The sequence below is a fragment of the Mauremys mutica genome, chromosome 4 (genome assembly GCF_020497125.1).
Source record: "Mauremys mutica isolate MM-2020 ecotype Southern chromosome 4, ASM2049712v1, whole genome shotgun sequence".
Classification (NCBI taxonomy): Eukaryota; Metazoa; Chordata; order Testudines; family Geoemydidae; genus Mauremys; species Mauremys mutica.
In genome coordinates, this window is record NC_059075.1 from 20201234 (window position 1) to 20222358 (window position 21125).

The 21125-nt window shown below is 40.3% G+C and overlaps 1 protein-coding gene across 4 annotated transcripts in view; it reads left to right on the forward strand.

Moving 5' to 3' along the window:
- PPP1R13B (protein phosphatase 1 regulatory subunit 13B) overlaps nucleotides 1–21125 on the forward strand; it is a 122870-nt gene that overhangs the window by 57827 nt on the left and 43918 nt on the right. For all 4 annotated transcript variants that reach the window (XM_045015751.1, XM_045015753.1, XM_045015755.1 and 1 more), the window contains exons 3-4: nucleotides 4073–4192; nucleotides 9963–10030. In XM_045015751.1, coding sequence (XP_044871686.1) covers nucleotides 4073–4192; nucleotides 9963–10030 — 188 coding nt within the window. The remainder of the gene's footprint in view (nucleotides 1–4072; nucleotides 4193–9962; nucleotides 10031–21125) is intronic.

The window sequence follows — 21125 nt, forward strand, 5'->3', positions numbered from 1 at the left end:
AGTTTCATCAGGCTAATGTTCTCACAAGACCCATCACATCCAGATGGCCTTTGGGAGTGGTCTGAGTACTAGGCTGAAGAAGTAGGGAAGGGGATGGAGGATACCATTCCTCAGGGAAGAGTGAAGTTACCTCTCTTATCGGAAATTACTGAAACATTTCTTGTCAGAAAAATAAAAGTTAAAAACCAAAAAAAGTAGGGCTGGTCTACATAGGGAAGCTTATCAGCTTAAATTTATAGCATTATATTGGTATAAGATTATACTGATAAACTTCTCACTGTTAGACACCTCTTATTTTGATTTACCTGATTTGTTTGTTTGTTTTGTTTAATAAATAAATTGTATCTTAAAATTGGGTTTTAAAATACAGTGCCTTTTCTGATGACTTGAATGGAGTATGAGATACTTCTTCCTTAATTTATCTTATATTCCTGCCTATTAGTAGAAAAGTGGCACTCTTCATAGGTTTTCTAACTTGTGCAGTACTATTTAAACACTGATGTAAGTATAATTCTGAAAGATTTTTTAAAATTTGGAAATAACATTAAACTTTTTGCGAGATTAATTATATGTTGCTTATTCTTCTGCTAGTAAGTTTGATATTTCTGAAATAAACACCTTGTTCAAAATTTTGAGAAATTGTGTGTGTGTGTGAGAGAGAGATTTAATTGTAATACTGCAGAAAATTTAGTCTTGATTTTACTCCTGGATTTGTTGATTCCTGCCATCTTGTACCAGTTTCTGCTGTATTAGTGACTATTGTGTAATGTACTCTCTTAGAGTGGTGGCACATAACTAAATTCTTAGGGGTGAATTATCATACATGTGTATTATACATAACTTTAGTCTGGTGGACTTCATTGGAAGTCTTACGGTTCAGACTGAGTGTGATGCTTTCATAACAGGCACAGAAAACCCAGTTGGCAAAGGAGAGCAGAGTTGAAAGGTTTAACTATCTGAAAAGGGTGTAGGTGAGGGAGAAGTCCTGGCAAAATTTAAATGTCACCATGCCTCAGTGGGTCATAACTGAGAATACTAAATTCAGGACAAACTGCTGAGAAATAGGGCAGACACACCCCAAAACTGGTGGTTATTCTTCCATAAGATATACCAACCCAGCAACAAAATGTCTGTCTCACCACCCTGGCTAAAAAAAAATCAGAAATACAGCCTCCTTAGGTATTCCAGTCCTGGATTCAACATCCAGACACTAGACTTAGGGTATGTCTACACTACAGGATTATTCCGATTTTACGTAAACCGGTTTTGTAAAACAGATTGTATAAAGTCGAGTGCACGCGGCCACACTAAGCACATTAATTGGGCGGTGTGCGTCCATGTACCGAGGCTAGCGTCGATTTCCGGAGCGTTGCACTGTGGGTAGCTATCCCATAGTTCCCGCAGTCTCCCCCGCCCATTGGAATTCTGGGTTGAGATCCCAATGCAAAAACAGTGTCGCGGGTGATTCTGGGTAAATGTCATCACTCAATCCTTCCTCCATGAAAGCAACGGCAGACAATCATTTCACGCCCTTTTTCCCTGGATTGCCCTGGCAGACGCCAGGGCATGGCAACCATGGAGCCTGTTTTGCCTTGTCACTGTCACTGTATGTGTACTGGATGCTGCTGACAGAAGCGGTACTGCAGTGCTACGCAGCAGCATTCATTTGCCTTTGCATGGTAGCAGAGACGGTTACCATCCCTATTGCACCATCTGCTATTGTAAATTGTCGATCAGATGACGGTTATCAGTCGTTTTGTACCGTCTGCTGCTGTCATGTGTGCTTCTGGCTGGCCTCCAGCTGCTATGATAGTCCAGGCAGTACAGAATCTTTTCTTTAGACATGAAAGGGTGGGGGCTGATGGAGCTCAGCCTCCAGTTGCTATGATGAGGATGGTTACCAGCTGTTTTGTACCATCTGCCGAATGACCGGGAGTCATTCCCATTTTTACCCAGGTGCCCCCGGCCGACCTCACCGAGGCCAGCCAGGAGCACTCACAGACTGATGATGAAGACGGATATCAGTCATATTGCACCATCTGCCACCGGGAAGGGGATGCTGGTGTTCAGCGCTGTAGCACCCCGTCTACCAGCAGCATGCAGTAGACATAGGGTGACACTGAAAAAAGGCGAGAAACTATTTTTTCCCCTTTTCTTTCCGGGGGTGGAGGGGAAAGGGTGTAAATTGACGACATATACCCTGAAACACCTGGGAAAATGTTTTTGACCCTTCAGGCATTGGGAGCTCAGTCAAAAATGCAAATGCTTTTCGGAGACTGCGGGGACTGTGGGATAGCTGGAGTTCTCAGTACCCCCTCCCTCCCTCCACGAGCGTCCATTTGATTCTTTGGCTTTCCGTTACGCTTGTCACACAGCACTGTGCTGTGGACTCTGTATCATAGCCTGGAGATTTTTTCAAATGCTTTGTCATTTCGTCTTCTGTAACGGAGCTCTGATAGAACAGATTTGTCTCCCCATACAGGGGATCAGATCCAGTATCTCGCATACGGTCCATGCTGGAGCTCTTTTTGCATTTGGGACTTCATCGCCACCAGTGCTGATCAGAGCTCCAGGCTGGGCAAACAGGAAATGAAATTCAAAAGTTCGCGGGGCTTTTCCTGTCTACCTGGCCAGTGCATCCAAGTTCAGATTGCTTTCCAGAGCGGTCACAATGGTGCACTGTGGGATACCTCGTCGGGGAGGAGTACAGAAATCGGTTTTAAGAGCCCTTTATATCGATATAAAGGGCTTCGTTGTGTGGATGGGTGCAGGGTTAAATCGGTTTAACGCTGCTAAATTCAGTTTAAACGCGAAGTGTAGATCAGACTTTAATGATGAGTGGTTATTTAAAACCAATTTTATCAATCAAAGATTTCTTCTGATCCCAAAGGACCAGCCGCATACCCAGGTCAATATATAACTCAGCTCTTACCCAATAATCTTGCGGTTGCCAATCTTTAAATATGTAATATCTAAAGGTTTATTTATAAGAGAAAAGAAAGAGGTGAGAGTTTAAATTGGTTAAAGGAATCAAATACATACAATAATTGCAAAGTTCTTGGATCAGGTTTCAATTAGTGATGGCATAAACTGCTGGCTTGTTAAGTCTCTGGTTGTTTCCAAATGAGTGGAAGGTCCTTAGTCCCTTGATTAGAATGCTCCCATTAGTATAAATCCATAATCCAGAGATGAGAGCAGGGAAGAGGCAAAATGGAGATGTTTCCAGGACTTTTTATAGCTTCTCCTGTATCGAGAGAAACTCGTTGTTCCAGGCAGAGCCCTCAGCACAGTTTCTGGAAAAGTACAGGCACACAAGATGGAGTTTAGTACCATATAATCTAGTCACATGCCCTTGCATGCTTCGATGAGTCATAACGGGCCTTATCCATATTCTAGCTAAAATGTTCTCAGGAAAGTCCATCAGGTGTGGATAGGCTTCTTTCATGGCCTATTGTGTTCGTTGATGGGATGTCAATCTAAGTATTTCCTTCACAATGTGCTGGCTAGACTGGATGCAAATACCTTGTGAGTGTTATCCAGGGGCAAACACATTTGAAATAGTTATACAGCCAAAATTCATAATTTCTGATACAAAAATGATGCATGAATACAAATAGGATAATCACATTCAGCACACCATAACTGTTTCATTGACACCTAACATGACATACTTTGTGCAAGATTTGTTGCATTGTATAACAGTGGTAGCAACAGTGATCTACATGGTCATGTTTTAGTCATATAATGTCATAGAAGGTGATGGAGAATTTCTGGCAAAATTTAAATGCGTGCATAGTAGGATTATAAACTTTGAAATTATGTAGGTGGTTGTACTATCTAAATTTATGTCACTATTGTTATGTAATTAACTGTTATTTTAATAGTATGTTAATATGCTGTTGCCATTATTTTCTTCCTGTTTCTGCTTTTATTTTGAATTAGTTTTGTACATGTTAAGTTGTCAGATGACTGCTTGAAGTGCCAAAAATGCAACCACATTTAGAAGCAGTTTTTTTAATGTTACTTTGTAAGAAGTTGCTGGATTCAGAAATATTATATTCTCTACTTTCAGAACGCCATATACCCTTTGATCACATGATGTATGACCATCTACAGAAGTGGGGACCCCGCAGAGAAGAAGTGAAATTTTTTCTTCGTCATGAAGAATCTCCAGCTGAAAGCAATGAACAGAGTAAGTACACTTACCTTACACAGATAATAATTGGTGCTGGAGTGGGGGCAGGCAGCAGCGTGCGGCCTGGGACCCCTGCTGGTGTTGGGGGCGGGAGAGGGGGGCCAGCAGGCTCCCTACCTGGCTCTGCGCCTCACACCCCAGCAGCAGCAGCGCACAGATCTGCCTGGCCACTCCTCCGACTAGGAGCTGAGCAAGGGGGGGTATTGCCGCTTCCAGGGAGCCCTCCAGGTAAGCACCTCCCAGAACCCGCCTCACCCTGTCCTGTGTCCCAAACCCCCACCCCCTCCCACACCCAAACTCTGCTGCTGGTATGTGTGTGTGTGGCGGGCGGGGGGAGCGCAGTGGCCCAAGACTGTCCCTGCAGCAGCTGGTGTGACTTGCACAGGGGCTGCCTGGACTGCCCCCGGGCCAGACACACCAGCCACTGCAGAAGTCACAGAGGTCATGCAAAGTCACGGAATCTATGACCTGCTTGACAAACTCGCTGCCTTAATAACTAAAGCTAACTAATCAGGAATGCATTAAAATTGTTAGCATTTGTCACAGTTCAGGGCAGCTGTACTTGTATTCCCCCTCATGGTCCAGTAAGGGCACCCGCTCTTAGGCTTCTGGCTCCCCAGTCGTCACCTTTCTTGGACAGAGACATATGTCTCCCTTCCTCCTAATGAGGGAATCTCCAGGCTGCAAATTCCATGCCTACACTGAATTCCCAGCAAATCAGACTGCCTTGGCAGGCCTGTTTTGCCTTCTTCTTAGAGGCTATAAACAGCACAGTTGCCCTCAGTTAAGTTACCACATAGCTCTTTCTAAGCAATTTTTTCTTAAGGTAAAAGCATTACAGAGAAAACATATTAAAAACAATAAAAGAATCCACATGCATGGTGATAAAGTTACCAGAGGTCACCCCAACAACCACAAAGGCTCTGGCAGGTGAACAATCCTTCAGACCCCACCAAGGGGGTTTTCTGTGATCACAAGTCCATCACAGGTATTAGCTCACAACAGGCATCTGACGAAGTGGGTATTCACCCACAAAAGCTTATGCTCCAATACATCTGTTATTCTTAAAGGTGCCACAGGACTCTCTGTTGCTTTTTACAGATCCAGATTAACACGGCTACCTCTCTGATACTGGGAAGAGGTAATTCGTAAACAATGAGTTTCTTCTCCTCAGGGCCCTAGCTTCAAAAGGCTGGATTTTTGCATAACTTGAGGTGTTACATGTGCATATCCCTCCCCTTAGAGGTTTCTTGGGAAACCCACTTCATTTTAAAAGTTCGCATAGTTTCAAATAGTCCTTTGAAGCTCATAATACTTACCAGGGTTTACATTAGTCAGGTCTCCTCTAAGACATATAATCCCATATAATATGTAAACATTTGCATTTTTAATACAATGAAGGTTTAACTTAATTCAGTAAAGTATGTTCAGGATATTGGAGGAAATCGCCATATCTGCCACAACACTGTATTAGCCTAATATAATACATAATTATTCATACACTTTATTGATGCACATTGCATAATTTTATAAAACGTGTTGCCAAAAGGCTAATTTGACCATGGCTTTGAAAGTGTTCACCAGGAAATATTAATTTTCCCTCACTTATGTGCTGTTTGAGTATGGAATAGTATATTTAGTATACATGCCCCTAATGCTAAATATAAGAAATCAACAAAAAATGTATGTCCTCTTTTTTCCGTAGTATGAAATTGACTGTTACATTAAAAAGGTTCCCCCTCCCATTCCTGCAGTATATAAGAATAGCGTTTGTATAGGAATTATTGAATATCCATTGATTTATTTTTCTTCTGTGATGTATTTATTCTGTTAATGTGTTAAGTGTTATGTTTGGCACTCATGACTAATATAAAAAAAAACAAAAACTCATTGCCTCTGGACTTTGAACACTTCCTTTTGGTGTAGGAGTTTATTAGTCACAGATTAGAATTTGTTTACATTTTTAATTCTTTTGGTTTTCTACTTAAAATTTCAGTGACTGAGCGTGATAACTTTTTACAACACTTTTGTTAGATTGAAATAATACATTTAGGAAATGAAAATTAATTTTACAAGACATTTCCAGTTTGTCACAAATTCAGAATTATTCATTTTATTCCAAAGTATATCCTGGGAATTCTTTTTTGTATTATGCCAGCTATTAACAGTAGTAATCTAAAACTCAAGAGAGAGAGGTCATTTAGGGGTGAGGGCAGTGAAGCGGAGAACTAAAATAACAAAAATCAGAATTCCACTGGAAAGTAACTTAATTTTATTTAAAAAATTCGCTCTCAAAAACAAATGAAGCTAGAAAACTGCCAACATTCAGTTATTCAAGCATGCATTAAACTTGGCTTTAAAAGCAATGTTATTGCTTAAAATAAACTCAGTATATAAATTCAGCATCCTTTTTTCTGCTAAATCACATTCAAAGACTCCTAAAAATTCATTACTTTCCTAATGTTTCTCCATGTAAACAATTACTCTAGTTCCCATAAGGATATTATGCAACTGTGGTGGGAGGGGAGGTGTGTCCCCAAGACACTCTGTAAGAAGTGATTCATGTGATCAAAAAGTTTGAGAATCCCTGCCTTAAATATCTTTCCACAGTCATGAATGTCCCTCTCTGAACTATTCCCTTCAGGAGTTTCCTGGTGATAGCCAGATACCCTGTAGCCGCTGGAGGGGTGCTGGAACAGTTTGTACAGTGTGGGTGCCATTGAACCAAACTGTAAACCCTGTATATGATGCAAACCACTTCAAGCCAGGGGGTGCGGCACCAATGGCTGCTGGAGCTTCCAAGAGCGGAACAGGTGTCTATTAGTGGCAACAGGCAGCACTGCAACTTGCAATATCAGCTACACACTATAGTAGTGTGGCTGATAGCTGTGGAATTATTGATCAGGCTCAGGTGTACCGGCTCCTGGTGGCCAGCTGCCTCTGCTTAGGCTCTTTGTTTTGCTTCACTTCCATTCACACTTCTACAGTAGCAGCCTAGCTGGAGAAGTACACTTCTTCCAATAATCCTTGAGACAAATTAACTTCTGATCTCCTGCCTTTTCTACATAATTGTATCTTGCACAAATTTCTCACTTTCTTGTTCTCTCTTTTTATTGTATGGTTACAGGTTAGCTACTGAAATCACATTTGTCTCCATTAAAACTGATAAAGGGGATTCCTAGGCATTTCACTTTTGCTTGTTCTAATACAATTATTATTATTATTATTATTATAAATATATTTACCTTATTTTTTTTTCACTCTTTTGGCAGAAAATCTGATTAGAATAGTTATGGACACTAATCCACCTCCCTGTGACTTGCATGCTTTGGTGCCGGAAATGACATAAATGAGTTTCAAATGTTTCACTCCAGAAGTAATTAGAATGCTGAATGCCTTTTCTGTCATTACAACAGAGCACAAGTACCACATATCAAAAGACAGAGGAGAAGTGAGAAACAATTACACTTGCCTCTTATGAGAACAGCTTAACAGAAAAATATGATTTGCTTTATTTCATAAAGCAGTATTTTGTTCCTTTTGATACTGATCCAGAAATGCTGATGGGTATGCAAGGCTTAACGCAGTTTTTATATTAAAAGGCAAGGTCCCTTGTTTTACTTTCCTGAAAGAGGGCACTGTGCTCCTCCAAGCAAATGACTTTGATCCGAGAGAGAGAGAGAGATTAAAATCTATTTAGCAAAATATCCCTGACAGACTCCTCTACTACTTCATGTAGCTATATTTAAAACAAAAATGGAATAGCAATTTCTATCAAGAAAACCCTATCGTCTACTTGACTTTTAGAAAGAAGCTTTCTATCGAGGAGTGTAGTATTTAAATCAGAAGAGCCTTAAGGGATTGGTGTAGGTAATAGAATATATTTTCTCTGATCAAACAGAGATAGATCATAGTTAATTTACAAGAAAACTTTGAGATTGTACTTGTATATGTACTCACTGTGTCATCGTCAATTAATCTGTCTGAAGGCTATGAAGGAATCACCAATTGAGATGCCTACTGGTATGCTCAGGCTGTTTTGACTCAATTCAATTAATTTGACCATCTCTAACAAGTGACTTTTTCTTACGTCTCAGCTTAGTGTTGATTGCTTTAACTAATTCTCCCTTTGAACCTTTTTTGGTTGTTCCATATGTAAAGTTTTCTAAAAGTAGTATTTTTTGGCTCATTAGTTTTACAACAGTGGGGAGGAACTTGAAGCATAGATGTTGGTTTAGATTACTAAAAGTGGCCCAGGTTTAGTCCCTACATTAACTTTTATCATATGTACTAAGGGATATTGCTCTACATATATTTCAGTCGTGATCAGACTTAAAATTGAGATACTGACCATTTGTGGTCATAGAAATTAAATCCATGTTTCTATTCTATTGATGCCATAACCAAATTCCGACAGACATAGTTACCCTGTCCACCAAAATTATTTCTATAGTTTCAGTGGGATAAGGGATTCCCTGCTACCTCTCTTGAAAGCTGTAGAATATAGTGGTGCAGAAAGGTTCGTTGATTTTTGACAGTAGATGAAGTCCAGTAGTGCATGAAGGGATGTGAACACATACTGATTTCTATACACTGTAAAGTGCTTAACCATCCTCCTTGATTTAAAGTGCAATATAAATGTATATGTATTAAATATGTTTTAAACATGGCCTGGAGTTTTACATACATGGAAAACATGCTTGTCCTTTCTAAATCAGGCATGCAGGGATTCTAAATCAACCATGGTAAGATTAATCAAGATTATATTAAGGAACTTTGCAAGGCATCTGGGAAACGGCCTCTAATATATACATTTGCAATGTACTCAGCCAAAACGACTGTTTCATGTGGGCACAGAAATATGAGGCTTTCTTTAGCAGTCAAACTGTGACAACATGATGCTCAGTTCACTGACTTAAGTACTGTAACACTATTTCTTGGATGTTTGTGGCAACAAAACTTGTTTGAGGCAGAAAAATACAGATCTTAATACAGTCAGGCCATGAAGTCAACATTTTCTACTTTGTTGACTCTGCCACCTACAAAGAGTAACCTAATGCCAAAGGTTTGGATTCATATAGTAGGAATTGGCAGAATTGACATTACAGGTAAAAGGAAACTTTATGTGCTCACAACCAAGAGGAATAGTTCTGTGTTAAAATGAATATTGGCAACAACTAAAGCAGTCAATCTATTCTTTTGATAAACCTGTCTTGTCAAATAGTTCCTGAAGTGCTGAACTTCTGTTGAGAAATGTGCAGCCTCTTTTTAAAGGCATTGGAATCTTATTGTAAAAAAAAAAAAACCAAAATAAAAAAAAACTTGATACTGTAATAAATAGTGATACATATGGGATGGTTTGTAGAGGATTAGAAAGAATATTTTAAGTAACTCTTAATTTTACAAATCACTTCAGTATTGGTGTGAAAAAAGCTCAGTGCTGTTTGGCTGAGCTTCAAGTAAACTTGATTACCCATTGTATTAAAAACAAAAACACCTGCTCCCTCGCCTCCCAAAAGAAGAAAAACCCTTAATAATATATCAATTTTTTAATTGCTTTTGAATTTTTTTTTACCAAATGACAACTATAATGTAGTTATTGTAGTTTGTAAGGAAAGAAATTAAACTAAACTTACAAAAAGCTGATTTGTTAAAGAGTGATTGTAATTTGTGCAGATATAGTTGTAGTTTTACAGTGAAAACCTTCTGAATTAAAAACTAACCAAAAAACCTCCCCTTGCTAATAAGATTGATACTTTATTTCTAGGTGGGCGTCAGACCCAAAATCAGAGAAATGGAATAAATATACCTGTGGAGAAACGTACAGAGAATGGGGTATGTAACAAATTATAAATACAGTGTGTTTATTTGCAAATTGCCATTATCTGAAAATTTAACATCTGTTAAATTAATCTCTTATAGCTGAGAACTAGAAGAAAGATACTGAAGCTTAAGATTCAATATTGTATTTTTGAAAGGGAATAGGAGTGTTCAGTTTAACTCTTAGAATAGAGAGAATAGCTTGTCCTCCAGAAAATTTAATCTTCTCCCCAATCTCACAAAAGCAGCCTAATGTCCTGCCAACTGCTGACTGTGTCCTTTTGGTTTCCTGCCTCTCCTCCCCTGCGTGTTTGATAAAGAACCACCCAGATTACTGTGAGACAGTGGTGTCCCTCAGCACCACCTAGTCAAACATCTGTTCTTACATGAACTTCCTCTCTACTGCTGGTTCCTGATTTAGCAATCATGTAGAGACCTGTCGAAACTGAAGCATATATCAATGGATTAGGTGTCTTTTTAGACTGCGGTGAAGTAGGTTGAGTTTCCCTGCTAGTTGAGCGTGTTGACATGCCGTATTTCACAGCCACTTCTATTTATTGTTTTATGCCTTGTAACAGTGGATTGGTTTTTTGTTTTGTTTTGTTTTATGCCTGTGTTTAACTTAGTAAAACTTCAAAGTACATTTCTACTTTGAAAGTTCTCACACACATAAATAGCATTGTGGAGATTCCCTGCTCCTGTATTTTCCACTCCATGCATCTGATGAAGTGGGTTCTAGCCCACGAAAGCTTATGCCCAAATAAATGTATTCGTCTCTAAGGTGCCACAAGGACTCCTCATTGTTTTTGCTGATACAGACTAACTTGGCTACCACTCTGAAACCTGTCTCTGTTTGTTGTGTTTCAGTTATTTCCACATATAAGCTTCCTATTTACAAGTAAAAATAAGGCTTTTCTAACCACCAGGCCAAAAAAACTCAAACCTGGGACCTGAAATCACTGGTACATAGGACTGGAAGGAACCTTCTGGATCGTCAAGTCCAGTCCTATATTGCCACAGGCAACCCATGTCATATAATCCCATTAATAAATTTATCAAGCTCCATCAAAATTAGTTAGGTTGTTTGCCTCCATTACTGCAGTCGGAAGGTTGGTCCAGAACCTCACTCCGCTGATGGTTAGAAACATTCTTCTAATTTCCAGACTAAATTTATTCATAGCCAGTTTATGCCCATATGTTTTTGTGCCAACATTGTCCTTTAGCTTAAATAGCGTGTGTGTGTGTGTGTGTGTGTGTGTGTATAGAGAGCAGTCAGATACTCTTTCAGCCTTTGTTTTGGTAGACTAAACAAGCCAAGCTCTTTTAGTCTCGTCTGATAAGACAGGCCATCCATTCCCTAATTCTTCTATTAGCCCATCTCTGCACCTGTTCCAGTTAGAATTAATCTTTCTTGAACATGAATGACTGTAATTGTACACAATATAACAGATCTTAATAATGCCTTATATGATGGCATTAATACTTCCCTGTCTTTACTGGAAATACCTCACCTTACATTGATGCCTCACTGTCATCCTGGAATTGACTAATAGGCTGAGGTCTTTCTACCCCTTGTCATTTCTGACTGATCACCCATCATCTTATAGTAAAAATTCTTACTATTAATTCATAAGGGTGTGACCTTGCTAGCTTCTTGCCTTCTTATGTATCTTCTACAGCAAAGAAAATTCTTCAGGGCATGTTCTGCCCTCATTTTACCTATGCCATCCCATTATATTCATTTTGGTAGTATAGATATAGCTGGTCCTGCAATTGTACCTTCTTCAACATTGTACTGAAGACACAAAAATGAATAAAATCCAGCTATAGGCACCTAAGATGTATGTGCACTTTTAAAGATGGCCAAAAAGCCTCCATTCATTTTTTTGTTATTATTCAGGCACACAGTAGGTCTTATGATTTTAGCAGCTGTTTTGTGCATTGATGTTCTCCACAGAAACACAGTGGAAGAAAATTTTCCTCCAGCCACCAAACAGCTATTGATCATGGGGCTACCATTTCCTCCCCCTGTCCCACCCCCGGTGTTCTTTTGGACGCTCTGGCTGACAGAGCCTTTGCTATGCCGCTCCATCTACCCTGCTTCAACCTCTTTGGTGACAGCACACAGAGGAAAGAGCCCCAAGGTGTGCAAGGGATGCATAGCTCTTATATAGCTCCCCAAATCCTGCCCTCCGTATGCAGGAACACCACACTAGTTCCACTTCATCTGGGAACTCCTATGCCTCTGGAAGCAGAGTCTCACACACAATTTTCCCTTTAATCACCACCTGTTGACACTATTAAAGTTGATGAAAGTATGGCTGTGTGTCCAATTTAACATGCAGATGTTAATTTTACATTTATGACTCAGGTTCATAACATGATAAATGATTGATTTAAGTTTTTGTAAAAAGATTTTCAGGTCAGCATTTATTTATTATTATTTAATCAAACTCCTGCTTTTAGCCACAAAGGAAGAATTTATAATCAGCTGTTTAAACTCATCTGAAACATGGCAATTTGTTTGAATTCAAAATTTCCCATCTATAAGCACTAAATCCCATTGACATTAAGGGGTTAAACTGATTTAAGTTCTTGTGGTATATATAAAAATACACATGCTAATGATAGGAATAATGCAAGTTCTGAGAAGCATAGAAAACTAATATTCTGTTTGTGACAAGTTTCAAACTGGAGGAGGAGGAGGGAAAGACGTGGTTTCAGGCTCAAGAATTTAATAGGCTTATTCTTACGTAATGCATTAGGCTTATTCATTGTTATTGGAATGCTGAATATTGTACTGCTCTAGATAAATACAATACAATGGAACACTGAAGAAGCTTACAAAACTTAGCAAATTTTCTATAATCAGGTATACTTTTACTGTACTCTTATTGTGTTAACATTGAAATATTGATTTGGACAAATATAATTAACTGGAGAAAGCTGAAAGTGTGACTGATGCATAGAAAGCTGTGTAGTAGGATAAAAATATTTGTCTTGGTGTTTAAATCAATACTGCTGGATGAAATCACAGTAGTAAATCTATTTTATTAGAATTCAGCTTAAGTAATTTTATGGTATTAGTCATGTATGCAATTGCTTTTCTGTTCTGGGAAGCTCTCTGTGTTTGCATGATCACTACTTTTGATCATCAGTAGTGGAGATTTTAAAGTCAGGAGGAAAACTACTGTTTGATTTTTATCAGATTATTTTCAAAAGGGAGACTTTAATATTAATGATAGAGCAAGTCTCCTCAAAAGGTTAAACATACATTGCTATAAAAGCAATATTTATCATCCATAAGAATGAAACAAGGTCTGTGTGAGGTAGCATTTGTTGCCAGGTTCTTCTTAGGTACCAGAGACTGAGTAGAGGTTGTCATGGCCTGGCTTTTGTTTCTAATCTTACCAACTTTTCCTCCTTGGAGGAGGGAATTGCACTGTTCTCATGACATGACTTCTCCCCATCCCTATGGAGAAGAGATTCATACATCTAGATTTATTCCCGTTGCCTGGAGCTTGGAGAAGAGGGTAGCTTCTCAAGATCAGTTTTTCTTTCCTCTGTAAAATACTAAATTTCCAGTTTCCCCAGTGGAAAATTGTATTCCTGAATTGAACTGAAGATTAATATTTTTAATTATATGATAAGACTTTTTGCCTTATTGCCAATATTATGAACAACACTGGAAAACACTGCTGTTTCTGTTATTTTAGTTTGTTGATGTGGCCATTGTTATGAGAAGATGGAACAAATCAAGGTTTCAAGTATCAGGGAATAGCCGTGTTAGTCTGTATCCACAAAAACAACAAGGAGTCTGGTGGCACCTTAAAGACTAACAGATTTATTTGGGCATAAGCTTTCGTGGGTTAAAAACCATTTCTTCAGATGCATGGAGTGAAAACTGTTGGGAGTGGACTACATCTACCCCGATCAAATTGGCCCTGTCAGCACTGGTTCGCCACTTGTGAGATAACTCCCGTCTCTTCATGTGTCATTATGTCATAATGCCTGCATCTGTAATTTTCACTCCATGCATCTGAAGAAGTGTTGTTTTTTTTACCCACGAAAGCTTATGCCCAAATAAATCTGTTAGTCTTTAAGATGCCACCGGACTCCTTGTTTTTTCAAATCAAGGTTGTCCTTCAAAAGGTTAAATTGTATGAAATAGCTATCTTGAGAACATGACGAAGACAAAGCAGAGCCAAAAAGTCCTAATTAGCGTAATAATGAGTTTTTCCAAATTTGCCATTTGAGAAGGTATATGGCTCTCATAGGACTTAAGTCGTGTTATGAACAGAATGCTACTTTATAGCTGGCTTGGCTGGTAGATAATCTTGTCTTTCAAAATCTCACTTCCGAAATTTTTGAGGGGGGCCACTCTCATCAGGGCCCTACCAAATTCACGGCCATGAAAAATGCGCCACGGACCGTGCTATCTGGTCTCCTCCCATGAAATCTGGTAGTTTTTGTGCTTTTACCCTATAACATACAGATTTCATGAGGAGACCAGTGTTTCTCAAATTGGGGGTCCTGACGGAAAAGGGAATTGCAGGGGAGTTGCAGTATTGCCAACCTTACTTCTGTGGTGCCTTCAGAGCTGGGCGGCCAGAGAGTGGTGACTGTCGGCCAGGTGCCCAGCTCTTAAGGCAGTGCCCCACCAGTAGCAGCACAGAAGTTAGGGTGGCAATACCATACCATGCTGTCTTTCTGTGCTGCTGCTGTGGTGGCTCTGCCTTCAGCGCTGGGCTCCCAGGATACAGCCACCACTCTCCAGCTGCCCAGTTCTGAAGGCAGTGCCACTGCCAGCAGCAGTAAGGGTAGAAGTGCTGCAACCCACCCCACAATAACCTTGCAATCCCCCCCCAACTTATTTTTGGGTCAGGATCCTCACAATTACAACACTGTGAAATTTCACATTTAAATAGCTGAAATAATGAAATTTATGATTTTTAAAATCCTATGACCATGAAATTGACCAAAATGGATGTGAATTTGCTAGGGCCCTACTCATGATGGATCTAGCTTCTGGAACAGGGATGAGTATTTGACGTGGTACCAGGACAGCCTTGATTTTTCTTGGCTCAAGGGAGACTTACAGGTAGGAAAGTTTGAAAACCAATATTTTAGAGCAGAAGAGAGTAATCCTTATTCTACTGCTGAATAACATTCACACTAATGAGTAGCAGCTTCTTTCCCCTTCACTCATATACTTGAGCCAGTTTTGTCAAGATTTTGATATCCTAGTAGTCCGCTTGCTTTATATTAGTGTTTTCCACTGTTGCTTTATATTAGTGGTTTCAAAACAATGGTCTGTGGAGAGCTGATTGCTCGTATGGTGCCAGCTGCTTCTACAGGTATCTAAGCTCTTCATTGCAAATTGTCTGGAAACAGGGAGGAAGAGCAATAATAGCTGAATCCACTAGGGGCCACTGGTAACACAGGAGAGGAAATGAGCCACCAGCAGGACTGGAGTTTCTGTCTGCCAGGAGGAAAGGTAGCTGGGAAGTTATTTGAGGGGAGCTGAAAGAAGAGGACCAGGTGTCCAGGTATGTTCAAGTGAGAAGAGAGCCAAATGCATGTTGGAGGTACATGGTGAGAGGAGAAAGGGGCCAAGCACAAAAGAACATGGTGGAGGGAAGCGGGGGGGGGGGGGTAGAGGGGAAGGTAGAAGAAATACAGAATAGAAGTAGGCTAATGTGATTAACATATCAAAAAGGACAAAATGTTGATAAGGTTAAATACAGTTTAAAATACTTTTTTTCATGTAGGCAATTACTGCAGTTGTACAGGGATGTTGTGATAACACGAGTAGGACTGGAAGTGGCACCTGAGACAGTCTATTTGTTAAGAAGTGGCACCCATTAAAAAAAAAAATCCCCACTCTTCAACCTAACTCAGAATTTTTTGACATGGCAGCTTTCTCTAAGAAGAGGAAAGGAAGGAGGCAGCGTATAGATTATAGAGTAGGTCTCGCTACAGTTTATTTTTATTGTTGTTAATGCTAGAACTCTCTCCTAGTTTGGAGAAGGGAGACAAGCTCAATAAGCTTTCTCTCGGATGTATACTGGGAAGAACTTCTTCTGCTACTGGGCAGTGTGGGACAGAACTTGAGGCTGATCTTACTTTCCCTAGGGGTTTTGGAGTCCTTCTAGGCAAATCACATTAGTTTCAGTCTAGGAGAATCTCAAGCAAAACAGGAAACTCTATTTTCCTACCAACTGGAAGTTAGATTCCTTTAAGCTTCCCTAGTCTGGAAACCTCAACCAGGGGATACAAATAGGAATTGATAGTATCTTTCAGTAGGTAGATAACGAAAGTTTGTTTTTGAATTTTGACTGCTGTCTGGTGAATGGGTTATTGTCAGGATGTTGGTACAACCTACAATCAGGTTGGTTCAAATGCTTCAGTGTGAGGAGGATGGAATAAGCAACCCAGTAGCTTCAGACTGGGAGAGCTCGTCAGTTTTCAGATAGGAAAATAGTTTTTCCCTTCTAAGTTTATGTAGGCACAGAAGCAGCTATTCTTAGTATTTGATTTGACAGAGGGGAACATTAGAACTAAATCTAGATCTCCTAGATCATCTCTCCTTATGGAATTTCCTATTCATCCTTCTGTTGGTAGTGAGGGGAGTGAAAGGGTTTCCGCTCTAAAGAAGAAGCAGCAGCATTACCTTCATTAAAGTTAGCCCTCAAGTCTCTAATACACCAGAGACCAGGGCCAGACATGAATGCTGAAAACTCTGGTAACTGAGAGCTTACGGACAGAAAGCGAGACAATTTAGAATTCTACCCTGGTCTACCAGGGTGCTTTTTGCTGCTGTAATGGCCAATATTTTATCATTTAAAAAAAAATTGTTTGCTGAGCCACTTTAACTTATTGTAAGAGATACGCTCTGTTGTGGCTTCTTAAATGACAATGAAATTTAGGTTGATTTAGCATAATAGTATGTAAATCTTTAAATATATGTACAGCTATATAGCTTTACATTAATGCATGCAAATATATCAAGTGATTTAAACCTAAGGATAAGACTTCATATGCAGCAGGATTTAAAAACAAAAATAATAGAAGCGACATAATCCTGAAAACAATCTGTCTGTAACCTATAATTTTGTTGAAATGTCCCTGCTTAAAATGATAGCATAAACAAATGAAGTTACTGTCTGAAAAAATATGTAATCTTTTCAGACTGATTCTAAAACTAGTGTAGGTGTGGGAGGGAGAAAAATAGTTACTATTTCTAGCATAAAAAAACAAAAGAATGCATTTCCTTGAGCTGCAGCTTTCCAGAAGATATCTTAGATCTTAAATAGGAATTAAATCTAAATATAGATAGTAATAATCCAAATAATTCACTATATGTGTTACTTCCCACCCACACATACTTTTTTCTCCTCATTTATCAGGATTTTTTGTAAACCTAATTTGGAAAATTAAAAAATTGTGTAACTGTTTACTGAGCATAGGCTAGAGGTGTAATCAGTCTGGAGAACTGTTTATGTATAAGGTTCCATTCTGATTGTAGTAGAAATGAGCTTCTGTCAATGCCTATTATGAGACTTGTGAAATTTTAGATCTTCAAATATATGTCCTTATGAGTGCTCCATGTTTGGTATGCCTGTTCCCATGTGCCTTCAATTGGAGAGTTTCATCAGCATTGTCCATGGGTTCCCTGCATGCTTCTTATACATTCTTGTGCTCCACACACTGGGTATGTAGGGAGGGGCATATGCACTGCTGCTCCAGTTCCTTCTCAGTCTTCTGGAGCTGTACAGAACACTGTGGTGTCCATTAGCGTACCTTTGCTCTGTGCATCTTTTTTTGTCTTTTACTTATTTATTTTATTTCCTTTCTTATTTCTTCCTTTCGGCACAAGTTTTGTGCCGTTGTGCCCCCCTCTCCTCCCCACCAACCTTTGCTGGCCATGGCTAGGGCTGCTGCCCTCAGCCTTCCCTCACTTGCGGTCTTTTCTCCCTGTATGTTATGCCCAAAACTGCAGGTTATGTCTGAAACCCGCCCTGCCAGACCTGCCAGAGGTCTTTCCTCCTTCCAGAATCGCTGGGTGGCTGGCTAAGGCAGGAGCAGATGCAGGGGCTGGCTAGCATGGAAACAGGCATGGGGTAGAGCAGGAAGCAAGAGTGGGCTGGAGAAGGAGCACAGGCAATCTATCTGTACTAGTAGGCATTGGAAATGTTCCTGGCCAGGTAGCCAACTTGACTGCCAGTACTGCCACGCCCTAGCTTCTCCGTTGGACACAGGGGATGACATGTCTTCTGAATTGGATATCGTCACTAGGATTCAACTACGTTCCCTTTCCCACCTCTGTCCCTACAATGTATCCTGAAGAGCAGACTCTGGGAGCCAGTCATCACTCTCCCAGCCAATCTTGGCAGGAGCACCTGTGGAATCATGCTCCATTTCCTTATTCCTGACCACACTTGGCATTTTGGAACACGTTTCACCGACCTCAGAGTGAACTAGCTCACTTGGTAAACTGAACGCAAGTAAACAAGCATTCTAATACAGCTAAATGTAAATGCATACATCTAGGAACAAAGAACGTAGGGCCATACTTATAGGATGGGGGACACTATCCTAGGAAGAGTGGATAATCAGCTGAACATGAGTTCCCAGTGCAATGCTGTGGCAAAAAGGGCAAATGAAATCCTTGGATGCCCAAAGAGACAAATCTTGAGTAGAAGTAGAGAGATTATTTTATTTCTGTATTTGGCACTGATGCGACTGTTGCTAGAGTACTGTCTCCAGTTCTGATGTCCACAGTTAAAAAAGGATGTTGATAAATTGGAGAAGGTTCAGAGAAGAACCACAAGAATGATTAAAGGATTAGAAAACCTGCCTTATCATGGGCGGCCGATATAAGAGGTCAGAGGAGGCTAAGTCTCCCCAAACACCTCCCCATGGAGATGCACTGGCCTGCCGCCTTCGGAGTGCTGCCGCCAAAAGGGTGTTTGGGCTGTAGCCCTGCTCCCGCTCATCCTCTTCCACCATGGCCCTGCCTGCTCTGCTCCTCTTCCCGACCCCGCTCTGCCTTTTTTCCCTGAGGTCCCGCCCTGGCTTGCGCCGAGGTCCCGCCGCTTGTGCCTCTCTGCCTCCTCCCTTGAGCTCCCTCCACCGTATGTTGGTTTTTATAAGGCTGGGGATTCAAAGCTTAAGTAGGCTATATTTCAGAAACCATTTACACAATCCTTTTCTCTCTCTCCTTTTTTCTCTTAGAAGCCTGGGCCTTTGCGACTACAATAACTGGTATGGAAAATCTGTGTAGTACTTTCTGTATGCAGTAAAACAATTTAGGAGGGAGGGGAAAAGTTGAAGAGCAAAGAGCTTGGTCTAGGAAGAGACCCAGTTCTTCAAATCAGAACTACGATAAACTTTAATTAATGTAAACATGCAACATTAAATATTTCTATTGTTAAACTCTTACTCCCACATGCAGTGTTAGAGGTGGTATCTGTTATAACAGGCTGGCCTTCTAAGAAGGTCACACTTCTGGAGTCCTGTTTTAAAAACAAACAAAACAAAAGCTGTCCCCAGGGTTTCGTATTCTGCCACCAGACTTCTGGGGAGAGTCTGGAATGTCAATCTGGAATGTCCAAAATCCAAACCAACAAGCTCATATAAAAATTTCATATAAAGAAATTAAAACTTAAAATACTGTGGGATTTCCAGATTCTATGCACAAATCTGGACATCAAAATTGAGTTCTTCCTGTTTTCTGGTGGAGACTGACAGCACTTCATCTTAGTGTCTCTTTTCTAATGCAAAGAGGTTGTTTTTTTATACTGCCCCCTTTCACAGAATGGCCCACAAATCTGAACGATTCAGACTTAATTTCCCAGGATCCCTTCCCACTGGCTGAGAGATCTAGGAGTCTTGTTTCTCCTACACTTCAAGGCTCTCCTCCTGGGCTTTGCACCAAGTTAGCAGCCTGGGTTCTCCTCAGATCACAAACTGCAACCCCAGGACCCACTTCCTCTTTTTTAGTGGCTGCCTCCTAAGTTTCCTGGGTCTAAATGCCCTATACTTCACAAAACATAAAAGCTAACCAAATTATTAGAACCTGAGGAGAAAATAAGAATTAGGAAGCTACAAGCTTACAGTGTGAAAACCAATTGTGGTGCATCCAAAATGGTTTTTGAATTTTTGCCCGTCTAGAACTCCCAGATCTCTTCGAGATTTTCATGAAGGGTAGTTTCTTAATTCAGGGTAACAAACTTGGAAGACTCTCTTTTTTTTAGCTTTTTTTGGAAAGATTCAGGAAGCACTTTAGGCTCAGGCCTTGAAACAGAAATAAACTAGCCCTGGTTCTTTACAGGTCCACAAGAGGTTCTCTTCAGCTACAAAATCCTCATATCTGAGAAAGGGGAATCTGCTAGAGCCCTTTGTGGCACAGGTCATTGCACTGATGTTTGGAATTACTTTGAATTCCATCTCTTCTGCACAGGAGCATGAGTCAATTGCTCATGGTGCAGACAGGTCAGCAGTCCTCTCCAAAGTGCAGAGGTAATCCTAGTGCCAGTTAGGTCTCTGAATATGGAGATCATAGTAAAGTCAGCTGTCTTGGTGCTGGACTCCAAGAGCTCAACTATAGTTGGGATCCTGAGGTGGTCTCTTCTTTCAGTCACAGTTGAAAAACTTCTCTAAGCCATTTCCAAAATTCCAGCCTCACTTCTGATAAAGTTAGTGGTGAGTACTGATGACCAGCTAACACCTCGTTCTGGTATCCCATTGATGTCCAGTCTGGGCAATATGTTGAGGCTTCTCTTCTTTCTGCAAAAAGGGGACATGGAAGCATTCATATCAGAAGGACCCTTCCTCAGGTCTAGGCCCTGAGAAGAGGAAGATAAAAAATCATCATTGCCATCAGAGTAGGAGTCAGTTCAGAACCAAGAATCTCAGTTGTACAGCCTTCTGTTCCAAAAACCTTTGAGCCCATTCTGATTCTTCATATGCCTTTTGAGATCTTTTGGTTTTAGGAGAACAAACTGGGTTATTGGTGCTGCCTCCTGCTAGGCTGCTTCAGTTCCAGAGCTCTTTTTAAGCCACCGAATGAATCCATGTTTAGGACCATTGGTCCTGGAAATTTATA